We start from the raw sequence: 14,848 nt of genomic DNA, 5'->3' as shown, positions 1-14,848 counted from the left end.
AGAGAGACAGAGGCAGGTAGATTGAAAGGTGCCAGACAAGACAGAAAACATTTTGAGAGCGACACAGGCGGTCCGTTGCCATACCAACAGGTTCAGGTGCAACATCACTCCAGACTCCAGATGCAAATCAGAACTCATTAAAGGCAACACTGTGCCTTTACGCCGCATGTGCTGATGTGAGTGCCACACATCAGCACTTGTGGTTTTTAAAACCAGAATGAGCCAATCAGGAGGAGTCAGCAGTATGACCTCCCACTCACACGTGACTTTCCAGCACCTGCATGGAGGTGGCATGTCATCATCAGGTGCTGCCACAGGGGAGACTTTATGTCTTAGCTATCAGAACGTAACGTTTCTGGTAGTGGATCGACCTTGTGGCTTCTGAGCAATCAAATGATCTTCACATCTTTGTGCTCAACCTCTCCAAACTATTTCAAACCTTTCAAACCACAGTTCAGGAGCCGGACTGCCATCGCCATTTGACATTTTGCACTGGCAAAATAATTTGTTGCAATCAGAAGATGAGTAGGTCACTGACTGTTCACAAGCTGCTCCATAATATTAAAATGTCACTTTGAGGGAAATTTAACAGCATAATGAAGATATGTTGAGATGAAGCATGCTAGAGAGGGGTGCAAAACGATGTTAGTCTCATGCGTATCTGTGTGTGAAGCAAGCGTAGCATCGGTGCTAACAGCTGTCATGTAAGAGCTGCTGTACAGAGACTGGATCTGAAGCTGGGAGGCAACAACCATTCTGTGCAGTGGCAGTAAACGGCCTACATTAATGCCATTTTTGTCAAAGGTATTTTTGTTGAGAGTGACTCATTGCAAATGCTTATCCAGGATGATTGTCTCTTTGTGAATAACGATAAATTGTCCACATCATGTGGTCAGTAAGGAGGATCAGAACGGAGGCAAACAGAGCGTGTGGTGCATTATGGCATGAAATGGGAAATACTGAGTCTTGTTTCTCAGTGTTGCAGAGGACGTTTGTATTCACAGCGTAACATGCAGGATGCACCAAGGACCACTGCTCACTGTCAAACACTGCATACAGACACACAAGGTCTGTGGTAGAAAAAGCAAACTTGCGCAGCAGTCTGGATGTGCATCTGACTGCTGATGACTCCACTGCAGGCCATTTACACTTGAGCAAACAATGTTTAAAGTTAGGATGCAAAGAAGTTAGAATTTAAAATACTTGCATAAAGAGATACTCTATCATATTGATATAGTACTTCCATTAAGTTGGGCGAGAGATTAAAAACGAAGATCAAAAACTGAGGCAGGAATTTTAGTACAGGGCATGCTCCAAAAACAACAACTCCCACAATGCAACCTGTGACATCATTTCGTTCAGAAGCCCAAAAGCCGACAGATTTAACACTCCTCATGTAACACTCCTCATTTACTACTCCTTGTGACCCTCTACCTGTTTATAATTCATAGAAATCAACTGTTGAAATTCAAAGAAAATTACATTAGATTAGCATTAATCAATATTTAAGAGTACAAATATTCACTGAAGGGTCATATAAGGAAGAGGAAGTGATAAAAGGGATCATATAAGATCTTTTAGTGTAATTAGAAAGAATTTATTGTTCGCTCCTCAAATTACTGCTGAGCCTATTTAAAGTGATGAATTGAGCTTTCAACACAGAAATCACTACATTTAAAGTCCATTTTGTTCAATTACACCAAATGAGCGCCTTGATGCCGATGGAAGATAATGAGCTCATTTGGCCACAAAGTGTACAAGCGACATCTTATTTTCGGATCAGTGATGGTGATGATGATGATGATGCTTTCTGTTATTTATAATGCCAATACAATGCCTGCAACAGTTAGCTGGACTCTGGTCTGTTAAATCTTTATTATGTCTCTGGAAAGAGTGGATGAAGCAAATGAGACAGAACTGGATGATGTCCAGTGTGTGTTATAGTGTGAGCTCATCCACTCCAAGCTTCAAATCGAAATGTATTAGTAGTGTAGTAAAGTGTTAGTTTTGCACAAATATACCTGCTTAATTAGATTAAACTAGGTTACGTATTAACAGCCAGACTGGCTCTTTCACGCCTGAAGAACTAGACAAGAATGCTACATGTTCAGTTTTTGTAAAAAGTGCCAGATGTTTGGAGTAAATGCTGGTCCTCTCTGTGAAAAGTGCCTGGGCTGTAATGAGCCTGTTGGTAGCCCACAGTGTTTGGTCACATGGTGAGGTGGGAGCAGGAGGCGTCCTCCCATGGGAATGCCTGTCTGCTTTCACTGTAGCAGCTTCTCACTGTTGACTGAATTATTCACAGCACAGATGGAGCGGGATCCTGCTCTGTATAATTCCCCAACTGGCTCCAACAGGGAAAAGAAGATTCAATCACAGAAACCTACAGACAGTTTCTCTCTTTACACTTTAGACTACAGTATCTATTGTTTTTTTTTGTTTTACTTTACACACAAACTCTGTATTCAGGTTTCATTCCTCACTTCTACTCCCCAACATTGGACATGTAGCCAACCCTGTAATAAAAATGCTGTAACACAGTGTAGGCGATGCGTGGTGGAGGATGTCTAATGTTATTTCTCATTTTCCTGTTTAATTTTATGAAACCGAAGCTCTCTCATTCTCTCTATTCAAATGCAGAAATGCCACACATGCCTGAAGCATTTAGACTCTCATCTTACATCCTGTAGTTCAACTTGCTTGTATTTAGCATTCAAAGCTGCAGCCATAATAATTCATAAATTAAAAAATGAGACTCAATACAAATGATGTTGATTAAATAAATCAGTCAAGATGTTTTGACTATAAATAAGATACACAGACAAATAATAGGGCAATTTACTGTAAATTTGTGAGTAAGGAACAACAGAGAACAATGCAGCCACACATACAGTGTATGTTCAGTTTTAGCTAATATGACTTCTTTAACCAAATCTACTGTATTCCATTAACATACAGAGCACAGCCCTTAGATAATGTGTGGGGGTCTGAGCGATGACTCACAGGAAGATTAAACAGTAACAGACTTTGTTACACAAGAAGCTCACAGAATAATAATGTGGGAAAATGTGGGGACCTTGTAATGGTTATAAAATGTACCACACACACGTTTGTGAGAGTCACTTTCTTTAAAGTTAGAGTTCGGAGTGGATTTTTCAAACTCTGTTTCCTGGACAGAGATATTTAAAATTCAGTACAGCAGAATAACTGCAGGAGACTGACAGACAGATTCCACATGATGATTAACATGAGGACAGTAAGCTGAGGGAGGACGCCACTCAATCATTTTAAAAACCTGAAAAATATGCCAATGTTATGTTGTGCTTATTGATAACCTGAAAGGGTTTATGATGCAAGTAAGAAAATGACAAATCAGCAGGTGTCCTTGGTGGTGGTGGTCAGCTATAGTGCAGGCAACGCAGGTCGATATTCATCTGGTGCAACAACTGATTTGCATCGCTCAGTTTGAGGGTAGAAACTAGATATGAGTGATTAACCAGTTGGTTATATACCAAACAGAAGCCGCAGGTAGTCTTATCCCTTCTATTTGAAGCATTAATTCCTCATCTCTGGCTTGAACTGGGTGACCTTGACTGGATCTGACAGTTATCATGTTGGTCTGAGATGAAACTACAGGGGCCACAAAGCTGCAAACCAATAACGAGCATGTTTATCATTTTGTCATCCTGATCCAGACAATCAAAGACACACCTACGCTTGTTATTTGAAGAAAAAAGCCCACAGATAGCTAGAATGACGATTGGCCAGAGGACGATTTGTTTGAACCAACAATGACAGCGAGAGCTTGTGACCTTCTTATTTGTCACTCTTCAACACAGGGTGGTAAGACACAGGGCATACTGAAAGAACTACATCTCCCACAATGCCCTGGGAGCACACAGAGATCCCCCAGGAGGAGCAAAAGGACGTTGCTGGGGAAAAGGACATCTGGGCTGCTCAAGATGACCTTGTTGCCATGGTGACACCGACTCAGGTATGTGCCTAAAAAAATAGATGGATAGATGTTGGATGATGTCAGTTTTAGCTTTAGATGATGGGAGCTAAGGAAGGTATTTTTTATAGCATTTGTATATGAATATTAAATAGTGTAGAATAAGGAAAAGCTGCTGCACATAACTGGAAAACAAATGTAGGTGTGTTTTAGTCAGAGTCCTGCAAGTTAAAGTGCTTTATTGTCACTGTTGACAAATATTCACTGTGGCACGTCTGTTGTCTTTGCTTCGTTCTGTCTGCATGGAAACAGTTGCCATGTTGAATGTCAAAAAGCACAAAAACCATCTCAAAACCACAAAGACACCCACACGCTCCACAGGCAGACCATAAGCACTCTCACCAGCACTCCCATACACACTCCCACACATGTTCAGACAGCGCTGAAGCGCAACGCTGACTGTGTAGCCACAAGCCCGTCCACGCACGCAAACACACACCTCTGGAATCAGCCTTCAACAACCACAAAAAAAAACAAATGGGATAACCCAAATTACGAAACACACACACACTTACACAACCAGGCCATTCAGCCAGCTCGCACTCTGTGATAAGCACCCTCTGAATCTACTTGCGCTTGTGTGTTTTTGGTTGGAAAGAGAGTCATCTCCATCCAGAATATGAACGCTGTCATGGCAAAGAGAGGCACTGAGTGCTCTCGCCAAACATGCAACAAACCAGCCTGGTTTCTTACACAACTTTACAGCTGCGACGCCACGACCTTCAACACATGCATTCACCTCAACAGCAAATCACGTAGACTCACTTCTGTGTCATGGTTAGAAGAAGAACGAATGTGCTTTATGTAAATGTTACACATTATAGCTTGAGAATTACTCGTAATGTGGAGTGTTGTGTGTCCATTTAGGTCTTCTGTACTGAATTAACTCACAGAAATCCACAATAGTGTAATAGTAACACTTCAGATTACAGCCTACAAATGACAGTGCAATACAGGGAATGAATAAATACTGGGGAAGAAGAGAGGACATAATAAATTACAGGGTAAGTACCTGCTAAACAATTATTAGGTCCAGTAATTGTTGTTATGTAACAAGACAGAAAAGGGGTCAAATGGGTTAGCAGTGTCAATATGCCAACATCGCTATAAAATTAGCTGGTCACCAGTATCACTGTTACAGAAAAAGAGATTCTGGGACATGACATTGTAAACCGATTACTTATTTATTGTTAATAGTGTGTACGTTCTTTTTTCTGGGGAACAAAACATTAGGCTAAACCTTTGTAGAGGTCGTACCTTTACAGTGATGGAATAGTTACAATATGTGGATGTTCTTAAAATACTGGGGAACAGTGAAGTTGTTTAGGGGTTGAATGTATCACCAACAAGACAATCAAAGCTAGTGTTATTATTCATCATATCATAAACAGTTATGGTGCCAAATTTATACCTGAGAAACAAACTTTCTTCCTTTTATTATTTGTATTATTATCATTAATATCACTGTCTAACATACAGTATAATGATGTGGCAAGAGACTGAACATATCAGTTTTTACATTCAAGTAAAAATGCCACACACAGTATGGCTCCTTTTCATTGATTTGCATAAATTCAAAAACCTGCTCATCCCCTGTCTGTATCCTGTCATCAGTCAAGACTAACTTCTTTCTAAGTCCCTCCTTAACACAAATTTATCAGCTTTTTATTGCCTGTAATTTTTCCTTGTACCTTCAAGTAGAGTTTTTCATGGTTATGTACCAAACATTACACTGTAATTTGCTGGCTGTATGTGTTACCAAAAATTGTGTACACATATTTTGTCTTGCACTTTGAGATCTCTACCAAAACTGTAATTAGCATACACAATCAAAATTAATTATTTATACCACACTTTAAGATGAAATAGCCCCAATCTGATCATCCCTGACTACAGCATAGTCAACCTAGCAAATATGTACATGAGGAATAAAGCAATCTTTCATGCCTAAAAGTCCTTTTTTTACACTCCAACTCAAATGTAGGTGCTTGTGAAGTTAATTTACACATTTCCAGTTGTTCTAGAAAAACAATGAACACAAGCAGTGAGCACATAGAACAGAACAAGCATAGGCCAGCGACAGTGAAGGCAGCACGACCCGAACACAGTGGAACAGGAGAACAAGGACGAGTGTTAACAATAACTGTGATAGATGCCGGTGAGGAAGGTGGAGCTCTGATCTGCCCTACCTTTTCTGACGCAGATCAGCTCATGTACTCCACAGTTACGCTCCCCACCTGGAAAGACAATGCAGTTTCAATGAGCCACAGCATGATGGAGGGAGCGAAAGACAAAACAAAAATCATGGATACACATTCAAATATGCTGGAACATTTAGACAAATTCACAGAAAAAGACAAGAACAACACAGATACAAGACACCGACAGAGACTGGATGGTATGTGGTGGTCAGTGTACAAGCTTTGCTTTTTATCAACATATACTGTGACAAGCAGTTCCTGTTCAGAGGCTGAGTGTGTGAAGAACCTATTTTAACTAGAACACACCTCACACACTCATTCACAGCAATAATTACCTGTCCCAGCCTTGTTAGGTGTACATAACCTCTTTTTTCTCCTTTACCTCAGTTCTCACATCTACCCCACCTCCAAACTGTTCTCTCCAGCTCTTAAAATAACTGCATTTATACAGCACTTCAAACACAACACAGTTGTTCTGAATGTATTTTCAGAAAACCATCTCTACCCTCAGTAAAATAAACTAAAGGGAGGGAAGACGAGCCCTTAAATGAATGGGTCGTCCTCCTGGGAAATAGATTCACTTTGTTGCTGAGAATTAGATGAAAAAAAATAATGCCACTCTGATATCTGTCCATTAGATCTGACACTTCAGCCAGCAGCCGGTTAGCTTAGCACAAAACTGGAAGCAGCACCCGCCCCAGTAACAAAATCTACCTACCGGCACCTTTAAGCTTTTATAGAAATCTGACATTGAAACAGAAAAAAATAATAATTTACAGCTAGCTGTTTCCCTCTGCCTCCAGTCTTTGTGCTAAGCTAAGTTTATCATCTCCTAAAGATACTGGATAAAACAAAACTAAAAACACAATCATAGCCATTTTCTTTCCCCTTTGACTAACAAAATGCTGAAAGACTATACGTATATATATATATATATATATATATATATATATATATATATATATATTTCCTCTGCCAGGGTGATCCCCTGGCAAACCAGAGCATTCATCAAAAGCTGTTTGTCATTCTTCAGCTTCCCTGACATTTAGAAAACCCACAGCATGATAAAATCTTGTCTCCTTGATTGTGCATCTTTGTGTGGCTGTTTGTGGAGGGTTTTTTTCATCGTCAGTGGGATCTGCACCAGGCAGGAGAGATAAAGGCCTGAGGTATTTTTCAAACAGCCTCAGATTCCATTTGAATGCAACCGGCTGGCTCGATGGTGGAAGTGTTTGAGTAAAATGCAGGTGGGAAAGGGATGTTGTTGTGTGATCTGACTCCAGAAAGCATTGTTTTAAAGCCGGTGCAGCTCACTGATCCTTAACTATGGGCAAATTCTGGATGCAGAAGGTCTCTTCCAATCTTAGCACAGATCTTGGCAGCATCCATGCACTCTTGCATCAGTTTCATGTGATGATTACATAAAAAAAGCAAACACAAGACTGATGGCTGCATTTTGGAGATATACTTGTACTGTATTTGATGTTTGCACTGTATGCTGATATTTTATTTATATTAATTCATATAAACTGTGATAAACTTGGATGAGGGGTGGATCTGTTACCAGTCAGTGATGGGTGAGGGATTCACTCACATTCAAATCTATGCAGACATGTGCAAACCACTGAAGGGAAATGTAAGATCTGCAAATGACCACCATGCAAGCAGAGCTTCAGGTGAGCTGACCCTGCTGCTGTCTCATCTGAAGGGAATTTGGGCTTTAGCTGTGTTTATTGTCGTGGTCCACTTGCTGGTCATATCTTACAGTCATTTCTTCATGGATTGTGGGACCTGCCAGGACTTTCATCCACCTTGAACACCTACTGACAGTACCTGAAATCAACATTATTGTATGAACCTGAACTTCTCGGACCTTCCAATGAAAACAGGAGCAGGCGTCATCTGACTGAAGTCGTCAGCCATGCTGGCAGTCCTGTGAGGCTGTAAGTTCAGCGACGCTTTGAGCTAAATGCGAACGCAAGCATGATCGCATGTTCAAAATGACAACGCAAACATGCCGATGTTTAGCAGGTATGTTGCTCATCAAGTTCGCCATCTTAGTTTAACATGTTAGCATGCTTGTTTAGCATTTCATACAAAGCAAAACTGGGGCTGAGAGTGAGTGAACTCGGTCACAAAGGACAAATTTTGGCCCGACAGTGGCACTATCATCAAACTTATTACAATTCATCATCAATTCAATAGTACCTCATGTTGGCCCTACAGCAAAAGACAAGGGATCACAAAAGTCATTACAACATCTACACAAAATTTCAGGGCGATCCATTAAAGAGCTGCTGAGATATTTAAGTCTGAACCTGATGGACCAAAGAATTTCTTTCTTTTACAAATCAATAAAGAAACTAATATTCAAGAATTAGAGAATCCATTTTCTTCTGCATCATTTCAGAGCCGGCATTAAGAGCAATGTCTGCTGGTGGTTTCCTCAGCGAGATCATCGAGGCATTGTGACAGCTCAGTGGCCTGGACCCAAGGGTGGCGACCGCAGGGGTGATGAGTGTCCACCGGAGCTTCGGCATATCATGAGCTGAAGACGCTTCGATGCTGTTATTCAGACAGGCGACCTCTACAAAGAGCTCACGGTGGTTTTCTATACCAGACGGGCTTCCAGACAGTGACTGTAATTCAGAACTATTACTCACACTTGTGAAGGCCTCCCAGTCTCTGAGCTCTGCGGCTGCCTCTGGGATCTGCCTACAGGTCCAGGTTCCAAATAGCTGCGGCTGCCATCGGCTGTGACACTCCTGTACAGCTCTAACACGAACCAACGTGTGACAGCGCTGAAACTAATGGTGTCACAGCGGGGTCTCGGTCATAGTGACAGGTGAACTTTCCCTCGTGTCATTTTCCATATCAAGCTAACGTCTGAACTGCATAAGGAACCAGTCATGGACACGTGGAGACAATCTATTCCTGGTTTATCTGACCAAACCTTAACAAGACAAAAATTCTTTCAATCTAATTGGCAGCAAAGAATCAGAAATATATTTAAAGATCAGAAATAAAAGCTGTTTTACCACCTTTAATAGAACAGACTCCATCTGTTCAGCATACAGTAGAAAAATGAAATGGAAACGAATTTTACATGCTGTTCATACAAAACTTAAACAGCATTTCAATCAATCAAGTTGATTAATTGATTGATTATTATTATTGAAACAATTTAAAACCTTAAGAATTGATTTAGGCTTTCATTTTGAAACGATCCAACAGACAAACTCAGATTTAGTGAGTGAGCGCTGCCTTTTTCGTCTGTTCCTTTCAGTCCGTCCATCATAAACAAGAGACCTACAGCCGCAGCAACTGGCTAATTAATCAATAAGTTGATCAAAAGAGAAATTCTTTCTTCTTTCTGTTTTGGTTATAAACACAGTATCTTTGGGTTGTGGGCTGTTATGGTATTATGTAATCTTGGGTTGTGGGAAATTATGGAAAATGTTGCAGACTGAAAAACAGATTGATTATTGAGAAAACAAAAAGCAGATTAACAGCTAATGAAAATAACCATCAGAACAGAACAACAGCTGAAAGTCTTCATGTCACTGATGCTCTCGGGTGGATCTGATCAATAAACTGATTTTGTAGAACTTGCAGAGTTTTTGCTACCACATGAATGATAGTAGTGTCTCCAGCTCTGAATAAAGAGACTGACTCTACCTCGACAAAACTGACTCTAACATTTACTGTATTTTTAATGTATTTTCTACTGAGCAGCTCAATATTTTACTTCTTGAAAAAATCAGCAAGTCAAATCAAACCTGGGTATGTGGCCATGGGAAAGAATGAGTCATATTCATAACATTCACGCATACTAATGGACTGTCAAGTGTAAAAAGTAGTGAAAAAATATGACACAAAACAATGTCTGCCCCTGCTTACACAGTAAACAGACAAAATCTTCTAACTCAAGTAAAGCTGTATGACTTTAAGCTGCCTTGTTCTTAGTCGCACACTAAACAGACTTTGTGGGAAGGTACCGTCATCTTTCTTTACTTTCAATCGCTGCCATCTGTGCTACTACTGCTACAGCGATATAAATCAGCACAATTTGGTTTTCCTTGTATAAGAAAGTAACCTACTGTTGCTCAAAAGCCTCAGGAAATATTTGGTTCACTAACGGCCACAGGAAACCTGTCATAAGACATCAAAGGTTCACGTAAATACAAACCTCGGTAAGACATAAAATAGTGTGTGGCAGGTAGCCATGTTACCGCGTATAAACACAGCTACCGAAGGAAGTTGAGCCACTACATGACAAGACCGTCTGAAAATCTTTGCTGCCAAGCGAGGAGCTGAGAGCCGAGCTGGTGTCCAGCAGATCAATACAGCAGCTGCGTGTGGGAGGAAGCTCTCTGCGCTCTTTCGCTCCTCTTTCACTCACCACACACCATACTTGTCAAAAATAACGTTTCCTTGCATGTGCTCTTGAGTACGGTGCACTGTGCTGGTTGCTCATATCACACCACAAGCGATGTCTCTCCCGTTTATCATACATTCTTGAGCGGAGTGCCTTTAACCAGCGCCGAAATCTTCTGTGTAGCCGTCGTTACCAAAGAGGCCATTTCATGCCACTGTATTCTACTACTGACACTTCAAAGCTGGTCAACTGGTAGACCTCTCTCTGGTTTTGTTATAGTCACAGGATCGACTACAGAACTTCAGACTTCCATTTCTTTTCAAGACAAAACAGCCGGCTCTTAATGTGTCACCTTAATTACCTAGATATGTAATTAAAAAGATATTTGCAACTGCTAATTAGCTTAATAAGCACATACATTAATGGGAAAACATTTATGCATTAACATGCTCGTCATAAACACGTGGAAATATGAACAGAGAGCTAAATTATACTAATTAATGCCTACTGCAGGCAAGTTGTTGCAAAAGCTAATCAGCTGGGTCTTTGCATGGCCTCTCCAAACACAGGAGTCAGTGACTCTTAAAGGGACGCTCCACCAAGTTTACACACCAAAGTGTGTTTACAGGTGTTGGGGAGGACTGCTGCATGTGTCAGGGGTGCCCACACTTAATGGTGGGCCACAGGCCAAAAGCAAAAACTATTTAATTGTATTGCAAAGATGCAAAATGATCCTTGGGTACCAAGTTCCCATAATTGACTGACTTCCTGCGCACTGTGGTACCCTGGCCGCCAGGCTCAGATTATGACGGATAATTAATAAATGTAGTTGCCTCCGAGATGTAGTAGAGTAGAAGTTTAGTGTAGCAGAAAATGGGAATACTGGGTTAAAGTACAAGTACCTCAAATGTGTACATAAGTACAGCACTTAAGTAAATGTACGTAATTACATTCCACCACTGGCAGTAACTATAGCGAACTCTTTAACATCTTGATGTCAATCAAATACCCTTGCTGACAAATGCTGATTTGAGGCCTCTCGGGGAAGATGGACAAGATTATCCAGAAAAAAAAACACCCTGTATCAAAGCCAAATGAGATAATAATTACATCCCTCTAGAGAAATTGGCAGAACAAAAATCTGGCCAACCTAAAATTCCATGTCGCAGGATAATGCAGACTGAGCAGAGAGGAATACTTTCTGAGGAGTAGTGCATTAAGTGCTCCTCGTTTGTAACGCCTTTGAGAGTGTGCTGAACAGAGAGTACTGGTTCTTAAAACCTTGTCAGTGTCTGGAGAGGTTCACATGATCTCTTCTTGAGTCAGAAAGAAATCAATTTGAAACACCAGTTGTGATCAATATGTGCAGTTTCTGAGCTCTTGTTTCTCAGCTTTGGCTTCACCGGGGAGCTAGTCTCACTCCTGCAACCTAAATCGAGGTGAAGTCTGTGGCCTCAGTCTCGCCTCATGCAGACGTCTGGGGCCAGGCTGGCAGCATTTTTAGGATTTGTCCCAGTTTTGTTAAAGGAATCTCCTCCGCCTGCCCCCTCGAATCAGACTGCCGAGGCTAACGTCTGGGTTCAGGAGGGAAGGATGGACTGAGGCCGTGACACAGAAAGTTGGGATGAAGAAATTGACCTGACAGAGATATTTGATTGTTTGAGGTCAGTGGAGAGAACATGCTGTGGTAGAAAGGAACTCAGGGACACAAACTTGTGGTGTTGCCCCCATTAAGTTTTCAAACTCAAGCAGCATAGTCTGTAACAAGTCTTCTAAAATGAACTTTAAAGCTGCATTAATTGATTTTTTTGGTGGGCAGTGGAATGAGCTGTAAACACGAAACTGACATACTATCACGTTACGAAGATGCTGCTGCCTATTTGCTGCTCCATTATGTTGGCTAGCTAACTTGGTGCTGGGCAAGCAGCATGCGGTGAGATTGCTACAAACCTGTTGCATCAGGAAAAAAACTAAAGAGAACGGTGAGAGTGAATGAAAACAGTAGAGTCATGGATTGTAAAACCAAAAAAATGAGCTGAAAGATGCTACAACGCCACGTAAAACTGAAGTGGACTGCAGAGTTTGACGATTAGCCCTTTCTCTGTGGGTTTCTCACTATGAGTTTGATGTCATTCGATCTATTGTGACTATAAATTGATTAATTAGTGTAGCATTAACATTAATGGCCTAATTTAAAGTAGGCATGCAGGAATTATTTCCTAATGGACTGAACGTGGGGAACTAAGCTGGCTAAACGTACCCTGGTCTTCATTCTTATCAATAGGACAGTGACAGAGGATCAGTTTGTTTTACTTCATGTTGATTCACATTGATTCTTGAAACGCCTTCCTTGTCAGCAGACATTTGCGTGAAACTCACTCAGCCTCTTTGTAGAAACAGGCAGGGGGAAGGTTTGTGTTCCATCAGGTTGCTCATGAAACACGCTTGTGTTGTCATAATGAAAGGCACGAGAGAGCGAGTTCAGGGTAAGCTCCAGATAAGCCAATTAGCAAGTGGAGGATACAGTACGTCAAAGATTAGCCAGCTTACCCGACAGTTCAGCTGTAAGTTTGCCAAGCAGCAACAGTCTCCTCAGACTACATCTGCACCACATATGCTGCTGCATTCTCGTGAGGACACTGAGAACTGAGGGAAGTCACAGCTAAGTGTTACCCTGTAATACCAGCACCATCCACAGTCCTGGGCCATGAGAACACATTCACAAAGTATTGCAGCTGATACCCTATTTCTAGATCTGACAAATCCACATATACCCAATTTAGAAGCAGAAAATTAATAAAAAATGCTGTGAAGTTGATAATAGCCTGAGCCTGCAAACAAGCTGGCAGACAATGACGCAGGAGTAAAAGAAAACATGAGAAATATGCATTTTAACTAATTTTCTCTGAGCTCAGAATGTCCCTCTGTTTTCTTGCAATTCAACCCCCAGCCTCCCCGGCCATGTGTCCACTGGAAAGCTGATCAATAAGTAAACTGCACAACAATCCCCCAAGTGACAAATCCCTGGCTTTGTCTCAACCGGACAACAAGGCCTGAGACGACAGAATAATGTAATACACGGCAAAAATGTTGCTGAAGATGAGTCAGTGCAGTGGATGTGCAATCCATTTTAGTGTGCCCATGGGTTAATAGCACTGTATGAGTGTATGTGTGTGCTCATCAAAACCTCAGCAGATCAAACCTCTGAGGTCTGGAGGAGGACAGCGCTGGGAGCAATCCTCTGAGGAACATTAGTGAACATACAGTTAAAGAGTAGAGCCTAAAACTGCGCTAAAGAATGAGGTCTGTGTCGACAATTCAACAGGAGATCAAGTCATCCATCAAGGTTCATCAGTTTTATAGATTCTGCAGACAATATCCATCATCCAACACTAAAAACTCTGCTAATCCTGCTGACCTTTTCACACATGTAGCTCTCATCTCTGTCTTAAATACATAAAACGAACAACTCATTACCTCATTAATTATAAAATTTGGCCCCTTGGACCAACTCTGCCACAAGAAGAAAATAAAGCCTTTGACATATTGCTGCCTTATTAAGTTAGGAAACAATCGCCTCTTTACACATTGAGCTGGCGAAGAGCAACACTAGCATTTGTTTAGAGTCGTATTTCTGGCCACCTGACACTAATTTTAGCTCTGTTTAGTCTCCACTAACTCCTGCTGGAAATATCTGTCTCGTTAGCCGCTAATCACTCCACTGTGGCCACTGGCTAGTCGCTGCGTTCGTCTGGCTGCTGTTTAGAGCTGAGCAGGTAGTGTAGAGTGGATTTACCAGAGCCTTTTCTCTGAAAACAGACGCCTGCAGCTGGAGATGATGATGAAGAGCAGCGAGGCTGAACCAAAACTGTTAAACTGCCAGCCGCAGAACCAAAACAATGGGCTGAAAGATGATAAAACGCTCCTCAGAGCTGCACAGTCAGGTTATAATTCTCTGTGGGTTCGTCAGCACAAGCTACACTGTTGACATTATACATTACGTTAATATACAATATTGAATATAGCAGCTTTAATTATCAGTATTGTAAATTACCAAAATGGTCACTGTAAAGAATGGCAGCCCCTTCACTGCCTTTTAGCTCGTGTGACACTGAAATCTCCTGGTTTGACTTATGGCCCACAACTGGAGCGGGTTCACGTGATTTCACTTAGAAAGTAATGCATTGCTCTATTCCAGTTGCAGTGTCTCATAGCAAACGTTAGCTCAAATGGTCCAAAGACATATGGGCCATTATC

The 14,848-nt window shown here is 41.3% G+C and overlaps 1 protein-coding gene across 1 annotated transcript in view; it reads right to left on the bottom strand.

Annotated features, from left to right (window-relative positions):
* The window catches only part of LOC121618700 (synaptotagmin-14-like), a 35,392-nt gene that overhangs the window by 16,698 nt on the left and 3,846 nt on the right, over positions 1–14,848 (bottom strand). The window contains 1 exon segment of the mRNA XM_041954255.1: positions 6,202–6,249. Coding sequence (XP_041810189.1) covers positions 6,202–6,249 — 48 coding nt within the window.

Source organism: Chelmon rostratus, chromosome 15 (assembly GCF_017976325.1).
Source record: "Chelmon rostratus isolate fCheRos1 chromosome 15, fCheRos1.pri, whole genome shotgun sequence".
NCBI classification, from domain to species: Eukaryota; Metazoa; Chordata; class Actinopteri; order Chaetodontiformes; family Chaetodontidae; genus Chelmon; species Chelmon rostratus.
This window is presented reverse-complemented; position numbering and strand designations above follow the sequence as displayed.